Genomic DNA, 22,345 nt, shown 5'->3' with positions numbered 1-22,345 from the left:
TCTCTGCTGCAGCCAAGAGTGGCGGTCTTGGGGGACTGGACCTTGCTGATTTCCTCAAGGGCACTGGCCAGAGAGTCTAGGTCCCCTGAGTCCTGGTGCTGGACTTCCCATAGGCTCAGAATCACTGATGATGGGCTCTCCTGACATGCAAAGTAGCACAGGTTCCTACAGGCCACAGGGAAAGGAAATATTATACTCGAGTAGAACACACGGCACAGAGTAATTGCTGAGAATGAGAAAAGATCAGCATCCTAACTTTGAGTTGCTAGAAAACTCCCAAACACTAGATCCTATATTTTCCACATTGCAACTCAATAGTGTCATTAATTAGACCTTTCCTGCCTTCCACAGGCTGAATAGTGGGATTTTCCTCTTAACGAGTAAACTGAATTTCATGTGTAAAAATGATGGAGTGCTCCTTTAAGCCCTCTCAATGTAGACCCATTTTAAATAGTATTTTATAGTATGTGGGTTACTGCCTTTCTTATATAAGGAAATATATTACTTTTTTTCAAATATGCCTGAATTCCAGTTTACAGAACTTTAAGAAATACTAATATCGCCAAAAGACTGAGTAATGTTTGTGATAAAAAACAACAAACCAAATAAAATCAATTGATCTGACCATTAGTCATTCAAAGATAAAGTAAGATGGTTTATAATCCAGTCTAAAACATTTAAGTACAACTTTCTAAATAAAAGAACAAACTTCCTAAGGTTATGTTTGGGTTCAAAGTACAAAAAGACAAAACTTCAAGCTAAATTCATCCATCCATCCATCCTCAGACTTTAAATAACCTAGACTGAAACTTAAATGATGCTAGAATAAGATAGAATAACAAAATAAAGTCCAGCCTCTCAAAGATTGTCTTCAACGATTAACAATAGCTTGGGTGCAGAACAATTCAGTTCCAGTTTGGAGTATAAAAAAAAACAAGCTCCACTCAAGATTTGATTTACACTGATTTTCCTTCTCTGCTGTTGTTATATCAAACATATCCAACAGAGTGCACTGTTTCTTAACAATGGAATTTCCTTTCCTCCTCCTCTCTTTTCCTTTCCATCCCACTTTCCCTCCTTGGTATGATGCTGTTCCCACACATTCAGAGAAATAATTACAAAAATCAGCTTAACTAGGTAGAGACATTCCCATTACATGCTTCTTGGTGTGTTCGACTGGGCTGAAAAAACTCTGAAATCCTTTCCCATTCCTCAGTCACAGATGTTTGTTTTCAGACTCGGTTTAAGTGAAATTCCTTAATCACATATTTTCTGTCACACTTTCTTAGTTAACTTTTCCTTCTCATGTTTCTCCAACTGGCAAGAAAGAGAGAATACTCAGTTTCAGTACATTTTTCCCACTTGAGCTTGATGGAGCTGACTGCACAGATCTGAGAGTCTTCATAGCTATAAGCACTTGATTATTGACTTCTCTTCTGTAGCACAAATAGAGATCAGCCTGTACTAAACAACTAAAATCCTCCACAGCCTACGCAAATACTGACCTGGCACAATCTCTGGAGAGTTTAGCAGGCGTTGAGGGATAGAACAAATGCAGAGATGCTGCTAATGAAGAGTGCTAACACATTTTTTTTTTGCCAGAGGCTGGCCTGTCAGCGGTCTGAGACCTTGCTTCAGATTTCTGCAAAACATGGCATCTTCTTTCCAGTTATAAAGTTGGCCCTTACATCTCTCTCTCTCTCTCTCTCTCTCTCTCTGCAAGTATTTCTCGATCTATAATGAAATCAGCAGTGTGGCGTGTTACTGAAGGCTGGTTGGTGATGGGAGATTAGGGCTGACACGGTGCCTAAATTCCAGATTAAAAATAGTATTCAAAGCAGGACAAGGTTTACATAGTAGAAGGACCACAACATTCACCGTTTCTGCTTTTGAGTCATTATTCTTTAATGACACCTGAACAAAACACAGCATCTGATTCATATATCTGAGCTTGTGTAACACATAGATGACTCAACAATAGGTAAATGGCAACTGCATATAATAAAGAGTGAAGATGAAATGTGGGTTTCAGAGGGCTATAACTCATACCTGTCAATGTGGAGCTTTTGAGCCAAGAGCTGCCAGTCCTTCCCCCTGGCATTAGCGGTGTCAAAGGTGGCGCTGATCCGCTGACGGATGGACAGTGGGATTTTAAAGGCCCTTGACCCTGTCTGAGAGGTGATGGTACAGTCTGACTGAGTGAAAAAAGGAACCACTCCCTTTTCATTCTGGTAGCAAGACAAAAAGAAGAAGTGTAATGGTGATACTGCAGCTAAAATTCGCAATATGAAGACAAGGACAAGGACTTATCAAGACAATTTGCAATCTATACATGAAAAGCTCCCAGAGAGGCTCATTAAGCAAGCCCTTAAATCAAATCAAGAGTTATTCAGTGTAATAAAAGAACCTATTAACACACCGCATGACTGCCCACGCACCAAGCACATTCTGTCTCTTTCTACGAGCGCTACTCACCTCCACCACAGACGTATAGACCTGTAGTATCTGCTCCTCGCCTTTGACCTGTCGGACGCTGATCTTGCAGGACAGCTGAGACGAGGAGTGGCTGTATCGCTCCAAAGAGAAGGCACACTGCAGGGGACGCTGGTTACTGGCCCACACCTGAGAAAAGGAGAACTCCTGCAGAGCGAAGAGACAGAGGGCGGACAGAGAGAACGATGAAAGGATTAGACAGAGGAGACAACAAACTCATTAAATCCCTGCGAGAGACGTTCGTTATTTGAATCCTGCTTTGCCACCCACTTTGCTGTTTACATGATTAATTAAGACCGAATGAGTGGCCTCTTCAGCCAATCAATGATATTACCTAATCAAGAAGTTTAGTCAGAAAGAACACGAACATTGAGAGCCCTTGGAAAGAATCCTGTTAACATCTGAAAGTGCTGGAGTCATTAGTGCAAAAATATAATAAATTAGACATTAGGTTACTTACTGTTGCCTGGGAGAAATAATTAAGTTACTTTACCCTACAGTGTGGCTAGTCTCACATGCAATCATTAGGTCGATAAACATTACAGACCTAAGCCCAGTTAATTTTTTGTAAACGTACAGCCCACAGCATTCATTTCAGACTCCAACTATATTCAACACTTTGTTGGCTTGTTGTGTTTTCCAAATTCTGATATTCCTAATATGCCTTGAATAGGCTTGTAAATGTCAATCTGTTAGATTGGGAACAGTAATGTGATTATGGAAATAGGACAGAGATGCCTTAATTTACCCAGTGTGTACTGCACTTCCCCAAAAATTGGCAGCGGAAAAACAAAAAGTAACAGGGCTTTGGAGTGAATGGAATCTAAAAGGGCAATTTCGACTTCCATTACTAACTACTGTGTGACCTAGACAGTGGCGCAGTGAGAACAGGTCAAAAACACTGTTTTACGATGAATCATCCCCTCTTCAGATCCATCAGCCAGGAAGATGACTACTTGTAAAAGCCTCCTTTAGGCAAGAGTAGTGTCTAAATGAAAGCCTACAGTCATCTTCCCTGTAGGACCCTCATAAAGTTGCTCTTTCCTCTTCAAGAAAACCTTGTTGGTATTCTGGAGGTACTATGGTGGGCTAATTCCGCTAATAGGATGTCACTGGTGGGATAAACATCACAGGGCAGAGCAGAACATGCAGTATAGACCCCTAGGAAGATAACTGAGATGTGAGTGTGTATGTGTGTGCCTGCCTGGCAGTCATAATTAATATTGCGAGTGTGTGTGTGTGGGAGAGATAGCTAGCCTTAGTGATCTCCTGCTGTGCCCTTGCTGCTGTCCTTTGGCTTTGATGTGACCAAATGAGAAAAAGGGAAACTGTAAAGGAGAGAGTTCTAATGGAGGAACAGAGGAAGCTGAGAAAATGAAGGTGCAGAGCTTATTTCCAGATTAGTGACCCCGATAAAGCGGATTTTGGTTTAAATTAGAACTGAGATGCACATACAGTAAACCCGATTGCTGCTTTACACTAGCTGACACAAACTCGAGGTTATAAGCTGCCTACCTGGCAGGTGGTGAAAGGCTTGATGCTCCAGAGTAGCTGTGGGACGTCCTGGATGGACACCTGGAGGCTGAAAGTGTTCCCCCGGAACAGCATCATTTTAGGCTCTTCCAGCAGCTGCCCGCCCCTGCTGCGCTCGCCCACTGCCACCTCCTGATAAGGGAAGGTGTGGGTTGTTTTTTGAGGGGGTGGGGCGAGGGTTAGGGAAGTAGAAAAAAAAAGTAGATATTTTATATGGTGGACAGGCTCAGCGTACCAAGCCAGGACTCAGATGCAGCACACAGCTTTTTATGTACAACAAAATCTTTCTGTTGATTGATAATTCATAAGCATTTATATTAAACCTTTATCCTCACACAGTCACATATGAACCTCCTTGTCATGGTTTATCTGTGTTAAAGAGTTAAACAATCTGAAAGATTTAGTTTATTTCTCAATTACTAATTTCTTAATTGAGACAGTATTAATTGTTAATGAAAATAATCATTAATGGCAGCCCAACTTTTGCAAGTTCATTGGCTGTGTATGAACCACACCATTTCCTAAAACGTTTTTGTCACAGAAAGAAATGTAAAAACCATCACAAACACAAACTAATAAAGTTTTTAGTAAATGTTTGGTTGAGTTGGAAGCCTCGACTTTTATCTGTCGGTGCTCTTTGCACATTTGAAGAAACACTGTGACCATGAGGTAAAAAAAAAAATCAACTCAATGAAAAATAAAAGCAGAGTGCACTCTGCATTTTCAAGCTTTCATCCAGAGCGATTGGCCCCTAAAACACAAAATGCTTCAAAACGACAGACTGCATGAGTCGAGAGCCTAAAAATATGGTAAAGAGAGCAGCCTGAACTGTTAGCCAAGCATATTGGTTGTACACAAAGACGAAACATAAACAGAGAAAAAAATCAAGTCTTTTGTCAATATTATACTTTTTGGCTTCCTGCTTTGTGATATTGTAATTTTTCCCGATCTATGGAGAACAATAACATCTGTGTGCATGTGTTAGTATGTACTTGCATGTTTATGTTTACATTTTATGTATCTTGGGAATGCAGGAAGGGGCAGGGGTGCGAGCCCTGTGTGCGTGGTGCTTATCTTCTCAGTCGAACAGCGCAGAGAGATGGAAAGCATACAGGCTGTCTTGAACCTGATCAATTCCTGCTTCGAGCTCACTGGGGAAATTAATTGTCGTATGAAGCACAAACAAAAAGCTGACAAAAAGAGAACAAATGAACAAATAACCATGTCTGACTGATGGAGGGGTGGAGTGAATTGGCTCTTGGCACCTGTGTTCAATTTCTGTTTGTTCACATGCAATTCTATCTCTCAAACGAAGCCAAAAAAGTGAAGAAAGTTTAGTGGCTGTACGGGGACAACTATCAATGCTACTTCAGAAGAGCTGTATGAGTTTAATTAAGAAACAAATTATGCTTCTAAAAAGTATTTTTTGGCTGCAAAACGCTGAAACAAAAAGGTGTGTTTGTGTTTTTGAAAGCCCACACTGCAAGGACAAGGGCAAACTTGTTTTTAACAAAGAACCACTCAAGAGAACAATGATGAACCGGCGCTGCATCTGAGAATGTGTCTTATTTTAACATGTTCAAATACCTGTCATGTGGAATGCAATGCGGAAACACATTTAATTAACAGTGAGCAAATTAAATTACGCAAAGAAAGGGCAGAGAAGCAACCTTGGAGCATCTGTTGTCTTTGTAATTAAAAGTCCCTCTTTGTCTCCTAGTCATCAAGCATCTCCCAGTGGCAATGTTACAGAACAGGCAGATCTTCAGTGGAGCACAAAAAAACTCAGACAGCAATTCTTCCAGGCAAAACCACCAGCCGCGCCACCAAATCCCGGCAATTAAAATTTCTAATATCATGTATTTATATCGTATTGTATATTCCTGCTGCGTTGGAGGCTCTTTGGATGGCAATGTTAGCCCGTCGGCCGCTCAGCTGGTCTGTCCACCACTTTACGCCAGACTTAAGTATCTCAACAACTATTGAAAAGATTGCCGTGCATTTTTTGCATTATGACTGCTGGTCCTCTGACTTTCCCTCTAGTGCCACCATGACATTGACATTTGTGGTTGAGGATGAGGGAAATGTCAGGACAACTATCGAATGGATAGCCATGAAATTTGGTGCAGACATTCATGTTCAGCTCAGCGTGAATTATAATAACACTGATGACTTTTAATCTAGCACCATCATCAGTTCTTTTTTACATTTGACTTAATACAATAACTTGGCTTTTGACCAAATTCCCACACAATTAATGACATTCCAATCAGCCTCAGCTTTGCTTTGTTTTTAGTGCTAACTAGCAAATCAGGTGGCTGTGGCTCAGAAGGTAGAGCGGTTCATCCACTAATCAGAAGGTTGGCGGTTCGATCTCCCACTCCTCCCTCTGCGTGCTGAAGTGTCCTTTGGCAAGACACTGAACCCCAAATTGTGTGCATTGTATGAGTGAATGGGATTCATTAGTTTCTGATGAGACTTTTAGCATTGTCATTGCAAGCATTTTAGCATGCTGACATTAGTATTTAGCTTAAAGTACAACCATGTCTACGAGCAGCCTTTCAGAGCCAGGACAAACAAAGTTGGAATTTTCTTTTTTTTTTTCTTTCTTACAGAAAACTTTTTTTGTTTTCTCCTGTGCAAACGACAGTATGTTTTTGTGATCTATCATAACCTTCCTCTGTGGCTCTTCTTGAGTTTTTCCTTAACCAAATAAAGTGAGATTAGAGTGTGTTGTATGCTGTACAGATTGTAAAGCCCCATGAGACAAATCGTGATTTGTGATTTTGGGCTGTAAAGAAATGTACACAGGTTGGAGTAAAAGTTTTTACATTTTGACAAGACAATTCAGTTATAAGCAAATGATGCAATGAGATATTGCACTGAATCATCCTTGGTTCTTCATTTATTCCTTCTATACCCTCCATCTTCCTTCATACCTGAAATGCATGGGGCGTGTCGTCCACACAGTAGACCCTGAGGGTGAAGCCCAGAGAATTGCTGGTATCCGGACTACCAAACACAGCCAGTCTCAGCCGCTTGGCTGCCTCCTGGCTCAGGGGCTCCCCCACCAGGGCGTAGCGACCCGGATGCTTCAGCAGGACATGGCACCTCTGGGCCTCCAGCAGACAGTAGCAGGATGTGCTCTCCTCGTCCACTGACATTACTTCCTTTGGTGGGAGGACATATCAGGAGAGACCAGATTTAGTTCTGGTGCATTAAGCACATATTCTGAGCCATTAATAGTTCATTTTAGGGTTAATCATGAGAACAACTCTACATCGGAATGCTGTCTTGCTGATGATTTTTGATTTTTGTTTTTGAGGATTCAGCACCCGGCTTTACACAGTGGAGCTGAGCATGCTGATTATTAACATTTCAATTACTGCCAAAAATTCATTTGAAGAGGGAGGAAGAGGCTTTAACCTACCCCTTCAAACTGAAAGCTGAAAACCATTTGGCCTGTGTTATGTGAGTAATACTACTTTATCATTCTATCTATTATTTATTAGCTTAATACCTGCAGAAAAATAGACAGAAAGAAAATAAATGGCAAAGCAGTTACATAACAAGCCATCAGCGGCATAACTCCAGACCACAAGACCACCAAGACGTAACTTCATTGTTAATAAGTATATAATTAAGACACCTAAAAATGGAAAATTTCCCTCTCACACAGACTCAGGATCAGGAACTGTGCAAACCTGAACGAGGGCCAAATGAATAATCACACATCTCACTAAACAGATGGGAATACAGTAACACTGACAAAACGGATTAGCAGGGTGCACTTGTATCCTATGGCCAATTGCTCATCATCTTGTGCTCAATCCACCCTAAATCACCTTTGAAACATAACTGTGACCCACAGGTCCCCTCTGGATATGGCCCGGCTGAGGCATATAAAGCAATGCAGGGTAATTTAGTGGCCCACAGATTCCTAAACCTGCCCCATTAGTGCTGCAGCAGACATGAAGGATCTCCATGACATAGCTCATCCCTGCCAGGCATCCGGGGAGAAATGAGGGAGTCAAACTCCAGCAGTACAAAAGTGCAAGCTTTAATGGGAATGGCACTGAGAGGCAGACGGAGCGAGAGAGAAGGGAAGAGAGGAAGACAGAAGGGGAGAAAGACCTCCATCTCCCATTATATTGCTAATTCCAGAGATTAGGTTTTGAGAGAGCATCCTTCCTAAGATAAAGGGCTCATTATTTCACATTGACAGAGACGGGTCATGGCGTTACATTTTCTTGGAGAACATCTCCCCCTCTGTCTCTGAACCTGTCTATGTCTTTCTGTCTGTCTCTTCCTTCTCCACTGACTCTCTCCCTTATTCTCTGCTTTCGGATGGCATATAGCTCCCATCAGTGATGGCTCTTTTGATAGGTCCCTTTTGTGCAACACGGCTGCTGGCAAATTACATCTGTGTAAATGTCACACAGAGTGAAAGGACCAGGCCAGGAGAGAGCCACAGGCGCTCCAAGGTCACGCAAACTCGGTGGCTTCGGGGTCACTTTGCCTCAATGAGGTCCCCAAAGCTTTTTGATGAGGTTAGTTAAACATTAAAAGAGCATCTTAGATTTGACTACACTGCGGAGAAGGCATGGGAAAATGGATAGAGGGTGTTTGGATTGAAGTCAGATGTCTGAACAAGTCTCTGTGAAACTGTGAAGTAGCTCTACAGGGCAGAGTTGAAGGACATTTCAGAGGTGTTATTTTACTGAAAGAGCTTGATGTGAGAAGAAGGTCTCACGGCAGCAATCACAGAGACAGCACTATACTGTATTTATAGCAATAAAGTCTTAAATCTTTTAAAAAGCACATGTGGCAGTTTTTATCCGTTTTTAACCTCACACTGAGGTATCAGACTGGGCTGGGGACATTAACCTCGTAGCAGTTTTTTATTAAATGTTAATTCTGTTGAAATTTCATTTTAACTAAAAAGCTAGTTCAGGGACATCTTTTTAACTAGAACTTTCTTCTGTTAAAGCTATTTTATGACTCTTATGTTCTTGTGGATGAATTACCTTGTTTTAGTCATTATACGGTATGTCACTGTGTTTTATATCTGGCTACAACTCATTCACTATTGCATCACTGTGGTGATTTCCCAAATGGTTATTTGATTAACATAATTATGTTAAAATAGCTGAATGGATACTATTTTCTGCAATTCATATAAATCCAAATCCAGGGTTTAAATATTCAATTCACTTGCAGTCATAGTGGTCCCAGTATAATAATCAAGATGATACATAGCCTTTCATGCCTTTATCTACACTTATTAAACTTATATGTGCAAACCTTCCTGTTGCAACACAGTTGTACCTTGCATAATTACAGTAGTTGAAGTACATTTCTACATTTCAGATACAGTTTTGCCATATAATAAATAACAAACAGAAACCATGCACAGTATGTACAAAGATAATTGTGTTTTGTAATGTAAATTGTGCTTGTTGTGTTCAAATTTTATGAACAACTGCAATGCAGAGCTCACAGATACATGACAGAGTGATGCTTTAAAATACCATTATCATTAAACTGGAAAAGAAATGAATGTTTTACTGACTAATAGCCATCATTTGCATTTGGTCTGACATTTCTTTTGGATGTATGACAGCATGAGGTAGAGCTTGAAAGGCAGAATTTTATGCAGAATGACGAATCTGAGCTGGCAACCCTGAAATCGGCTCTGTGCTTGCATGACTACACTGCAGGATGAAAATTTTCATCAAAGTAAGTTGTAGCAGTTTTATCAGTTCGTATTGATATTCTGGATGCTGGGTAAAGTTGTGTGTTTGCACTTGTTAACATTCATTCATTGATATTACAGCAGATAATTTGGATCTGATAATTACAGCTGAAAATTAATAGAAATGGCTCACCTCCCATTTGTTGTCCTGCGTTTGTCTCTTTAGCCGAATGGTCCAATCATCAGCAGCAACCTCTGCACAATGGGCTATGGTCATGGCTATGGGACAGGACAGGTCAAGGCCTGGTGGGCCATACGTGACTGCAGGACTCAAAAAGATCTCTGTCCCTTCCTCAGACACAGTGCTGTACACATAGAGGTATGATAAGGGCACATATTAAAACAACAAATCTCATCATATCGCAAACATTTAGGATAAAATTAGTCAGAGTTTTAAGACAGCAAATGAAGACATGAACATCACTACTGATTAATCGCTGCTTAAACAAGTATTCAGATAGTATAGAGTGACCCTATGCCTATGAACAAAGTGAACTCAAATCCTTGGACACTTATAATGAATCAATCCCTGACTAGCTGACACACAGACACACAGATAGAGGAAGATTAAAGCACCAAGACTAATGGACAGTGGGTCTAGGGAGGACAGGCTTTAGCACACAGCGTGTAAGCTTTGTGGGTCGATGGAGCTTATGAAGCCTGCTCTGGCCAGCCTGGTGACAGATTAGCTGGGCCAAGCTGCTCTTGGCCAGGGGCCCAATCTTGGCTAGAAGCCCTGAAGACTGAGAGCAATCAATGGGACCACCATCAGTCATGCAGTTGGCCTGGCTGGACACCTCACATATACAGGACACAATATTGGTGCTGTTGTCACTGGAGCAGCGTAGATATTTCTCAGCATCATTAATACAACTGCAGCAGGGACAAACCCCTGACATGCAGGCACAGATGCATCACAAATGTGTAAAGTGTACATGGCCCACACATGTGCATAGAAATAAAGGAAGCACCAACTGAGAGAGACTGAGTTAGACAGTCAAGTATCATTTGTATAGGTTGCACTTTATAAACACACATAAACACTGTACCACATGCCTCCATATATAACCAAGTCAAAAGCTTTGTCTCAGTTCCATACTACAGACTAATTGTATACAGATTTTTAGTATGCAATGTGTTCATACTGGTGTATTCACAACAGTAAGTATCAACAAAATCAGTATGCATATTAAATACACCTGATTATTGTGTGTGATGTACACTAATTGTCCCAGAGAGAGGATAGTGATGAGACAGGTCCAACATATTATTATTATCTACAATAATAAACAAAAAGTATTACATCTCTAAAAAGGCATCTTTTCTCTTTACGGTTAACAGATTTCAATTAACGCCTGGATTGCATTAATTCTTGTTAATTATTTTCCCAATAAATTGTTGAAATTAACTGGGAATTAATCAATTTTCCATCACTAATTTCTAGAATCAAAGATGACATCTACAGATGTCTTATTTTGTCCGACCAGAAATCCAAAACCCAAATATATTCAGTTTACAGCGAAAGCATAGTAACAAATCCTCACATTTAAGAAGCTGGAACCAACAAATGATTAGCATTTTTACTTGAAAAATTACTGAAACAATTAATCAATTATCTAAGTAGTTGACAATTTTCTTTTGACTGACTAATTAATTCATCAACAATTTTGAGCTCAGATAATTAACGTATTACATCATGTTTAATAGTAACATGCAGCATTGAATTGGGACCCAGCTACTGGTAGCTACTTAAGTAGAAACACTGTTATTTTTGAAATCTTCAAATTATGAAACAGCACATCTACTTGAGCAGGATTTTCTAGTAGTTTCCACTCCTGCAACAATTACCTGCAAGATGCATGAGAAGTGTTTTATATATGAGATGGGGGTGGGAAGGTGAGGTGTGATGTATGAGTGTGTGTGTGCTGAGATGATAGCATTCCCACTGTTTGGCTCCTGTTATTTTAACAGCTTCTGGTGCCGTGTGCTGTGTGAAACTTTATTCTTCATAATGCTGTTACCAATCAACACTAAAAAATTAAAAGAGGTTATGATCTGCTGTCTAAAAATAAAATCATACATCCAGACAGCACCGTGGCCCTGCAGCTGCACTTTTGTGCTAATCAGCCCCAGGCTCAGAGGAAACCAAGGTTACCTGCTGCTGAGACTATGGTAATTACCCAGATTGCCTGTGAGCAAAGATTAAAGATGGTTATTTAGCATCTCCGATCGTGGTTACCAGAACAAAGAGATATCACTATAGGATGATGGTTAAAGTGTAGATAGTATATTGAGTTTATTAGTAAAGTCTGGGCTCATATGTGCAGTGCACACAACACACCTCCTTCGCTTTTTCAAACAATAGACGTGACGTTCATTTTTTCCTCTGACCACAGTCATACATAACATTTTGACAATGCCTCATTAGTGTTTGACAGTCTGTCTTTCAAGCTTTCACAGAAATATGGAGTCAGAGTTGAACAAAATTAGGGCCATAAAACTGAGCTTTAGAGTTGAAATTTTATAACCAAGTTCATTTTTTTCCATTGAAGGGTCAGTTCACTCAATTAAACAAACACGTATCTAAATTCATCTTGGTATGATCCACAGAACACAATCTGAACAGCTTTGGTGCTGTTGACATTCCTTTAATTTATTACCAACTTGTGAAATGTTAATACTCAACATCCCCGGACTATCAATAGCTACTGTTAGAATTTTATGCTAGGCAGGTAGCCAAATAAAAAAAAAGCAACATCACTTGAGGCAATTTATCAGATTTTGCACAGCTCCCTCTGGAGCCAAAAAAGGCTCTACACAACTTTTTCCACGTATGCAGTAGTACTCCCCAAGATCTGTATACAGACTTTTATGTGTAAAATAATGTGAGTTGGCCTTTAATATTTCACTCAACATTAGTTAATGAAATATGTTTTCCAACTTTAGCTACTTAAAGCTGCTCTAATCAATAATTTGATGCGAACAATGGGTCCAGTGACTATTGTTTAATGATAAAAGCGTTGCTTGTAGTGAGATAATTATCACCTGACTCTGCAGTTACCCTTAACTCCAAGGAGCAATTAGGTGTCTTTTAATTCATTGTTTGGATTTCACTTCCAAACACTTGTTCACTTTCACCGCTTTCATCACTGTGTTTTTTGGCAGCAGAAGGCAGCTGTTCTCAGGGAAAAAGCTCTTACTGTACACTACCTACCAAACAGCAGACAAAGTGACTAGCTGGGGAACATAGCGGAGCCTTCTGCAGCTAAAGATATTTCCCCTAGGAGCTAGTGGAGATAAACATTTCTTAAGTGACCAGTGATGTCTGCTGGATGTGTAAATAGCCAGCTGTTTGCTTACACATTATAGTCACAGCCACTGTATAAGGTGATGATAAGTCAGTGCTTGTACAGCTTATTGCACTCCCTCCATGCAGCCAAAAATGTATTTAGGCAGGTTTAATTAGACAATATCTGGGTTCAAGAGGCTTAGTAAAGTAAAGTAACTCAGTGGATACTGAGACTGATACACAAGACAACAACCAACATTTTAAAAGGAAGTGTGACTGACTTTGTTGAGTAATAGGTGTCTCCCTGCAAAGTGTGCTCAAAACTAAGGATGGTACTGCTCAACTCAATGACTCAAACTTCTGTGAGTCACATTATACCAGGTATACTTTGTTACACACTATAATTCTACCCTTGGACTAACCACTGACCCCTGCTGAGCTGGAGAAGACCACACACACACAAAAAAAACACCCTGTTAAAGCCCAGAGGATGAACGGAAAGCTCTTGCGAACACCTGAAACTGAGCCAGAGCTGATCGATTCCTTTTCTTCGCAGAGGACAGTGTCGTCTTATGTAGATGGCCAAGGTTTGAATGGGAAGAAAGGATCCAATTTCTCCCGTGGACTCTGCGGCTGTCAGAAGATAGGCGTTGACTGACAGCTCAGTGGTGCACGGCTCCTGCAGCTTCTTAAACGACAGCCAGAGAAGTAAACAGCATCAGGCTTATCAGAGCAAAGCAGGAGCCTGGAGGGCAGCAGCTTGGCTGAATTGGGTAGACTTTAGGCAGGGGAGGGTATAACCAGCCCCCTAACTGAGCTCTGAGCCACAACCTATAAGTGACCTTTGATCTGTATCTTTACCCAGATGACGCTAGGCACTTAATGGGTGGGGGGAGGTGACATGACAGGTGAATTTCAGATGGCACTAAATGTCACTTTTGATTCTCCCTTGGATGTAGGAATCAAATTTCATTGAGAAGCGCAGCCGGTTAGCCGTGTTGTTAAGGTGATATCTCGCTAGCAGAGTTTCTCACAGACCTGCTGACACATTGATACTGTGCTATAAATCAAGAACATGTCCAAAAACTGACTTCTGGTTGTCAGATAGCTTTTGAGGCTCTGTTGCAAAGAACTCAAAGGTATTAGACTCCTTTTCAAATGGTTCTTATCTATCACCATTTTCTCCTAAGTAATAGCTTTGTGAAAATCTCAACAGCGAAGTTAAAGAAATAGACGAAATAGACGTTCCGCCGAACTAAAAACCAAATCAATATCACCCATCATCATGTCTTAACAATCTTCTCCACTCTAACCAGTCATGATGGGAAGAGATATTGTCACAGTTATGTCTACTAACACAAAACCGGCAACCAGAGTCGTGGAGTGCATCTTTCTCTGCTGAGACAGTTGCTTAAGGCAGTAATACAATCTGTCTACAGCTGCCAATGTATTCGTGACACATATGTCCTCCCCTGTAGTGTCTGCAAGATGAGCAAGGATCTCATGCTGGGCAGAAATATGGCTGCATCTGTACTGTATGTGTGTATGTGTACAGTACGTGAGGATCAGTGTGTATCTGTGCAGGTTTGTGGTGCATGTTTGGCCAACTGAGAAAGAGGTGGCAGGGAGAGCGATGAGAGATGCTGTGTGATGGGTTGAAAGATTAAAAAAGAGCAGGCTGAGAAGCAGACTGCACCGTCTCAGTAAGAGTCCCTCACCTGCTGTCCTCCTGGTTGATGATCATGTACATTTCCCAGGTAGTGTCTTCTGCGATTCCCCCATGAGGCACCAGCAGACTGATACCTGCAGAGAAGGAGGTATGCAAAAACTGATCAAAACACAGCCTGACATGCACACATGACACACACACACCTGCCCGGCTGTCAGGTCTCTTTACTAAAGGTGACAGCCAGAGAGGTGATGGCCCCAATGCTGCCAGCAGTCTTTTTGTCACAAACACACACACACACACACACACACAGACTGTCTCTTTAGAGAGAATCACACATACACATACATCTACTGTATCATAAACAATTACTGCCAATCTACACTGCAGTAGATAAAGCCCCTCAAGGGACATGATGATGAATGTAGGCCACGGGAAAGAGCTGCCTGTATAATGTGCTAGACAGAGCATTACAGGTTTACATTACATTAACATTTTCTTCATAGTGTACTGTAAAATGTTATCACTTTAATTCATAATGCTTTTTGAATTCATGTATTTTGTGAAACCCTAAAAATTCTGTATTTACTTTACTGTAAAACTTTCCATAGGCTGACAAATGTTGAAAAGGTTTGTCAGGACGCACCGGTCGACTAAAAATGCCAATGCTGTCTAACTTCATCACTTCAGTAAATAATATATTCATATTCGTGTTACTTGGTCTGCAGCAAAGATGTGGAAATGTCATCGATCGACCAACACTGACAAGGTCAAACAACTTCAAAATTCAATACTAGAAGCCCTGGAACACCTTTGCTGTTGTTTTAAAGTGCGTTAAGTTACAGATTTCAGCTTCTCTGATTTTTATGTTAAAGGAATTTCAGTTTACACACAGGGACGGATCGAATGAAATTTCCCCGCAGTGGGCTCACCTGTGCTAGGGACCACCAGCCTCCCTCCAGCATGACCAAAAACTGCAGTTGCTTTGTGGAGAGGTCTGCTGGAAGTCAAAGTGACTTGTGGAGTGAAGAGGTTTTTGCCTCTCCTGCCCAGCGTTGTCCCCACTGCAACCCCTCTGTAGTCTGGAGCCAGGCCCCTTGGAAATGTCTGAGGGTGCGACATTACATGGTACTCTGCCCTCTCTGCCACCCCTAGAGACACAATGAAAGGACTCTGTTGCAGTAAAACAAACTCAGATCATCAGCCAAGAGAAAAGACAGGACTATGGTATGACTGTAAACTCGAACTTTTCAAATCCAATACCAACTAAAAGTTAAATACAGTATGGTATCCAATCATAGCTCAGCAAGCGTAACTAGGCTCAGCAAGCCTGTCAAGCTTTGGATTTCTCCTCAAGCTGAGGCAGCATTCAGAGGGATGTAGTAAGAGCGATTCCCTGCATTTAAAGAGGTTGAAAGGTGGTGTCTTTTATTTAGCCTTTCCAAACCTCAAAACACAAGAGCAGAAGTGTGAGGAATGGATTAATGGTTTATCTGTTTATCTAGCTCACTACTTAAGAGTGGAAACTGAGTCTCACTTTCAAGGCCATGGAGCATATATCGATATCATTAACTAACTACATTAGTTTGTGGGTTTACAGATGACATAAAAAAAAGGGAGAAAAAGAGAAAATATTGAGTCTGATTTTACTTTTTTTCACACACTCATTGGACTAACTAGCTCTACACTGTAAAAGATGAAAAATGACAGTCAGTATCAACGTTTTCCATGCACATGATGCTTAAGCCTCAGTCTTTCAGCACAATATCATGTGTGTTATAACAATCAAACATATTTAAAACCTCTTTTACAGATTTCTTCACATTAAAAAGTCAGCTGCAGACAGCATTTTCAACCAGCTCATGGAACTAAAGCCAGCTAAATGATCTATTTTGCGATAGCTGACAAAATCTACACTAATGTAGAGTGGCTAATCTGCTGATATCACTCTGACCTGCATATATGCTGTGCAAGAACGGACAGCTTGACAGGCACCACAACAGAACTAAGGGGGACGTGGCTAAGCGAACGGTCAATTTGTGATTTCCTCCAAGGTGATGGCCATGACAGCTTTCTTAGAGATTGACTTGTGATAAAAAAAACTGGTTCAAAACAGGATGGAGTATCCATCTGACAGCAACAGCACACTATATTCTACTCTGTAATTATTGCCTTTCCAAAAGTAGTTGACTACCACAGACATAGGCTTTTAAAACAGTTCTATTTTCTGACCTTTGACTTTGAGATCAGGCAGTGGGTCAAGGAGTGAGCGCTCGGCCATCAGCTCCTTGTCAATGGAGTCCTGAAAACACATGGGGCTGGTGTAGGTACGCGACACTGTCAGATCAGGTTGCATGGATGAATTAATAAGCAGGGGGTTTGCTGAAAAAAACAAGAAGAGAAGAAAAAAAGCAAATTACTGTCAACAATTAGACATCTTTAAGCAACAATTATATCTCAGGAGAGATTTAAATTAGACTGCCATGATCAACAACAATAAAAACCAAAAGGGTATGTCACGACAATTTGTTGTTATCCACCTGTGACTATTGCAATAATATCATCACCATGGAAACAGGAAAGGCATACAGTACCAGTGTTTAAATTTAAAGTGACAAACGGCAAATAACAAAGGCTGTGTTGTAATATGCTTTAATTTGATGTAATAGTGGTTAAAAAAACAATTCTGTGACAATAACTGGAAATATTGCCATTTAATTATATTATAGATTTATAATAATAAGAGTTTATTATATTAATATTGACATTTTTATATACATTTCCAACTTCAGGCAGTTGCAGGCAGAGGTACGGGTGAGGCTGTAGCTACAGTCAGTGATGCACTCAATCAATCTCATAGTGTAGCCATGTGTATTTGCATTGTACTGGAATTAGAAACTCACAGAAGTGTGGATCAATCAAGAAACACAGAAAGGTTATTGTATACAAGATAAATCTGTTTATTGTAAGGTGAAATCATTTTGTGATAAATGACGCGGTTTGTCTTAATGAGCAAAAAAATGTACGTTGGCAGTTTATTCTGTTTGGGAATTTGGCAAGCTGTTGTCACTGTGACTCATGATCAAGGACTGCAAAAAGAAGTGGAATGGAATGATTACTGTGTAACTACTGTAGCAATGTACAGCAGGCAGCAACATATAAGGAGGGGAGGATATGTTGGATTTTATGGAGGTTTGGCTGTTTTAGCCCCCCTATCAAGTGGAACAGGGACCAAGATTAAAGCAGTCCCTGCCTCCTGCTGTGTTATCAAAATGAACTTTATTATACCCTGCTGAGAGCTGTTGCTGTGGCGACCCATAATGCCAGCCTTGTAAAAATATGCCTCAATCTGTGGGGCAAAACACACCACGCTTCTGAGCTGTGATGTTTCTGTGGTTAGAGACATGGGACTATAAATGCTCCATTCGGGAGCTTGGTGAAAAAAAATGAAAACACTAATAAATTACATTTAAATTTTGGAATCATGAATAATTAACTGAAGTTTTGTTATATGCAACATAAAAACAAAACCGCAGATAATGCCACAAACTCTCTACCCTGATGAGGTACTTCAACATTTTGCTTAAGTTATGGCACTTAAGACGGTCTAAGTAATAATAGATTGAAACATTAAAATTGTTTACAACAGAAAATGTGCTTGTTACCACAAGTTTTCAGTGAACGTTTATTGCCTTGGGCATACTGATGTTTGCAATAAAGCAATAAATGCTTGGTGTGCTGTATAGATTAAACTTTATACTGTATGTTATTGGACATTAACTGCACTATATGCAGCATAGACCACAAAAATCTCTAGACGGCTCAAGTGAACAAACTGAAAAAATTAAAACAGTAATTTTGGCCCCTGAAGCATTTTAATAATTGATGTTGTTATATCACAATACAAAGACATGTATGCATAATTCAACTGTATAGATATTTACGAAAACACATATAAAGACAAAACAGTATGGCCTGCTTGTATATTCAACAGTTTAAATGACATACAATGACATTATTATTCAAGTACATTTACATTATGTGAATGAAAATAAAGTGCAATAGAATCAGAAACACATCTTGTATTTTGTGGTCCCCTTATAACCAAGCATTATTCCATTCAGCCTCTTCTGGGTGTATGTGTGTGTTTGTTCACCTAGAGAGACAAGCTAAAAAATAAAACCTTTCTCTGGTCTCCCATTTGCGTGCATTTCTTATGTTTGGAGAAGAATGACACTTCATTTAAATTATAATATCATCTCACTGCATTGCGAAGCAAAACTGATTTTCTGCAGATTTTTTGTATTTTTTTTTAATCATCCAAGTAATAATATATGCATGATATATTAGCACTCAATATATAAAAAAATAAATAAATAAATGTATAATTTCAGCAAAGACACCTGGTGCTGTATTTTTATTGAACTGTCATGAGGTGTAGGAATGTTTTTTGGGGGAATGTGCCTGTTTGGTGGTCTTTTTGAGACTCAAGATGATCCCATTTGAGCCAATGTGGATGTAGCAGCATGGCTGAGGTTGTATTTATGTAAATTAAGTGGTGGAAAGCAATTTTAGCACTTCTTTTTAACTGCTCCACAACCTCTTTTTGCAAAGTCAAGTGCAAAAGAACATTGTTTGTATCTTTGGATGGTGAAGAGGCTCTTCAAAATCACAAACTCCTTTGTTGAGTTTTGCCTCTTCTAAAGTAGATTTAAGACATTCTATTTTTTAAAGGACCAGTGTGTTGGATTTAGTGGCATCTGGTGGTGTAGTTACAGATTAAACCCTCCTCGCAAAAGCACAATGATTCTTGTTTTCAGGTGATTACACACTAATGAAAACATACCTATGAATATTACATTCCATTTATGCCAAGATCCTCCTAAATGTCACACACTGGACCTTTAAATACTTATCAAAACACACATTTAAATGGGATAAAGGCAGAGTTAATATTGGGTTAAACCAAAATTAGCATCCACGACTGCTGGGTCTACACACTGTATGAGGTCCTTCTCTTTTAGTTGATTAAGTACCTGTAGTTATCATACAGCAGCAGGAATGATAGGTGTGTTTCTCTACTCTACTCTACTCTACTACTAATTTATGGGGTGTGCAGAGTTTAATTATGCACAAATCAAACAGCATGCATATCTTAATTAATTAAATAAATCATCCAATATGGCACCAGACTCCAGCAAATTAACCACACAACTTGCTTTTTTACACACCTTTTATACACACCATACCGGAAAGATATTCAGCCTATTCTGAAGATGTACTCCTATGGATATGTACTAAACTCCATCAGATTATTAGAGGGAAATTATTTTAGGAAGCATTATAAATGGTTTGTATCTGATTTTAGAAAACCAAAGCTATTAATTATCATATCATTATCTAACAGAACTTTTCTTGATTCTTCCCCTGAAGATGTGAACACAGAATGAGTCGAACCTCGTTTTTTTTTCAGCACTAGATGTATCAGCAAGTATCATTAGCAAAGTTTTTTGTCCATGTATTACCTCCCAGTTTGGATACAGTATATGGTCACAGTGGGGTGTGGAATTTCATGGCACAATTTTGGGTGGAAATCAGATTTTTCACACACATAGCTCACCTTGACGAGAGGTCTTGAAGCTGAAGGACTGGAAGCCCCCAGTGAGGGCGGAGGAGTCGATGACATCAACACCGTACTCACTCTGGCTTCTTCGGTAAAGAGTGACAGCGATGATCAGAAGCACCACTGTCACAACCCCCGCAGCGAGGCCCGAATACAAGGCCACATCACTGCTGTTCTCCACACCTTGGAAAGTAAGAGTGAGTAAGAGAGAGAAGCATATTTTTGAGCAATGTTTTGCTTTTGCTTTCTAAGTGTACTGCGCTTAATTAGGAAGCTAGGAGACATTTTCTCCCAGAATAAACTGGTGAACTGTGTTGCACAGGAACATCAGCTGAGTTAAAGTTGTAAAAGTCTTTCATAGGAGGCAAGTCTACCTTGGTTTCAAACTACTTTAGCGCCTTTTTTGTTTTCTGTTCCTCGTCTGCCTTGCTTCCTGATGCACAGCTTCATTGTTCCATCCTGGAGTGTTAAAGCTACTAATGAGGAACCTCGGAAGGAAGGCGATTATAATCAACCCAGCACCTGACTGTCATTTCAAACACTGCTTGGCTCTGGTGTTGGAGGCACTCTGCGTTCCACTGGGATAATGTGACAAAACCAATTCATTAAATTAGCTCATCGGCAATGATTATGCTCTATCTGGTCCCACCAGTACTGCAGCGTCCAACTCCACAAAGACATAGAATGTGTGGGAAATAAAGGGGCTGCTAGCTTATTCTTAAACGATAATGAGATCTGCACTGAAACAGGACATGCTGAGAAATCTTCTAAGTAGCCTGAAGCTCAAATGAGGAGAAATTGACAAAATATGCAAAGCGGCATTAACAGCTACAGTAGCAGGTTAATTGAGGGCTTAGGAAGTTTTGGCAGCCTGGATGCATTTTTTTTCTTCCCATTTCTGACAAACAAAAAAACACAACTGTGTTAAAGGACAAGTAAGGAGAACATCTGCCTGTGGCTTAATAGGTATCAAATTGTTTTTTTCACTGCACACACTACACAATAGCAATCAACACATAAATGTCCCATTACACTAGACTACGATAACGCATAAAGCTATGGATATACAGCGATAAACCATTGGCTACATGGCTTGAAATGCTATACCTAGCTACCCAGGTAAAACTGAGGTAATAATGGTAAAGTTGGGAACATACATAACTGTCATTACAACTTTACTTACAAATGGTATTTGGCTTTAATTACTGCTAGCCTTTTAACAAGTGACATGATCCAACATACAGTATGTTATAGTACAAGAATGAAAATGGATGGAGAAAACGCAGTAACCATTCAAATCTTGTGCTTCAGCTGCAGTTAGAGAACTACCAGTCAGCAATGTCTACTAATCACACCAAAAATAATGTTTTTAACAGAAATCTATTTATTTTCCCCATCTGCTAAAATTCACCCAAGCAATGAACTGAAAAATCACTTGTATTTTCCACTTATTATTCATACATGTTACCTATCTGTCAGAACATCTGTGTCTGAAATAACTCTCGCCTCTATTTTAAGTAAGTATGGGAGAATTCACAACGAGTCAAGCAGAGTGTGTTAGTTTACATAAACACACCTGTCAGACATTTTTTCCCTTTTGTACCACATGCTTTCCAGCCATCACAATATATGTGTTGTTTCCTATTTTAGGGCATTCCACTCTTTTAGGGTAACATTACTTACTTGTTAGGCTGAATCACATATCAGACATAGTTCTCTGACTTACTGCCGGTTCAACATGCTGAATCAACCGCTGCTGATGGTTCTCAATAAAAACACTGTTTTGTCAGTATCCCCGCTCCTCAAACATGGACTTAAGTTTGCATCTCCAACGAATAGCAGAAGTGTAGCCTAGCAACAGCCGAAGCAAGCAGAATAAGTTATAATGGTGACGATCACACTAAACAAGAGCAGCGAGGCTATCTGGAAACAAAGAGCACCCACCAGCCAATTAATTGTCAATCATTGTCTGGTGATTATTGT

The 22,345-nt window shown here is 40.0% G+C and overlaps 1 protein-coding gene across 1 annotated transcript in view; it reads right to left on the bottom strand.

The window, feature by feature from the left end:
* The window catches only part of LOC118332903 (netrin receptor UNC5D-like), a 142,051-nt gene that overhangs the window by 2,259 nt on the left and 117,447 nt on the right, over positions 1-22,345 (bottom strand). Inside the window, 10 exon segments of the mRNA XM_035668336.1 lie at positions 8-165; positions 2,050-2,228; positions 2,476-2,640; positions 4,009-4,158; positions 6,966-7,196; positions 9,915-10,086; positions 14,789-14,873; positions 15,672-15,890; positions 16,972-17,121; positions 20,360-20,545. Of these exon segments, the coding sequence (XP_035524229.1) occupies positions 8-165; positions 2,050-2,228; positions 2,476-2,640; positions 4,009-4,158; positions 6,966-7,196; positions 9,915-10,086; positions 14,789-14,873; positions 15,672-15,890; positions 16,972-17,121; positions 20,360-20,545 (1,695 nt within the window).

This window comes from Morone saxatilis, unplaced genomic scaffold, assembly GCF_004916995.1.
Source record: "Morone saxatilis isolate NCDOM2014 unplaced genomic scaffold, NCSU_SB_2.0 Contig21, whole genome shotgun sequence".
NCBI lineage: Eukaryota > Metazoa > Chordata > Actinopteri > Moronidae > Morone > Morone saxatilis.
This window is presented reverse-complemented; position numbering and strand designations above follow the sequence as displayed.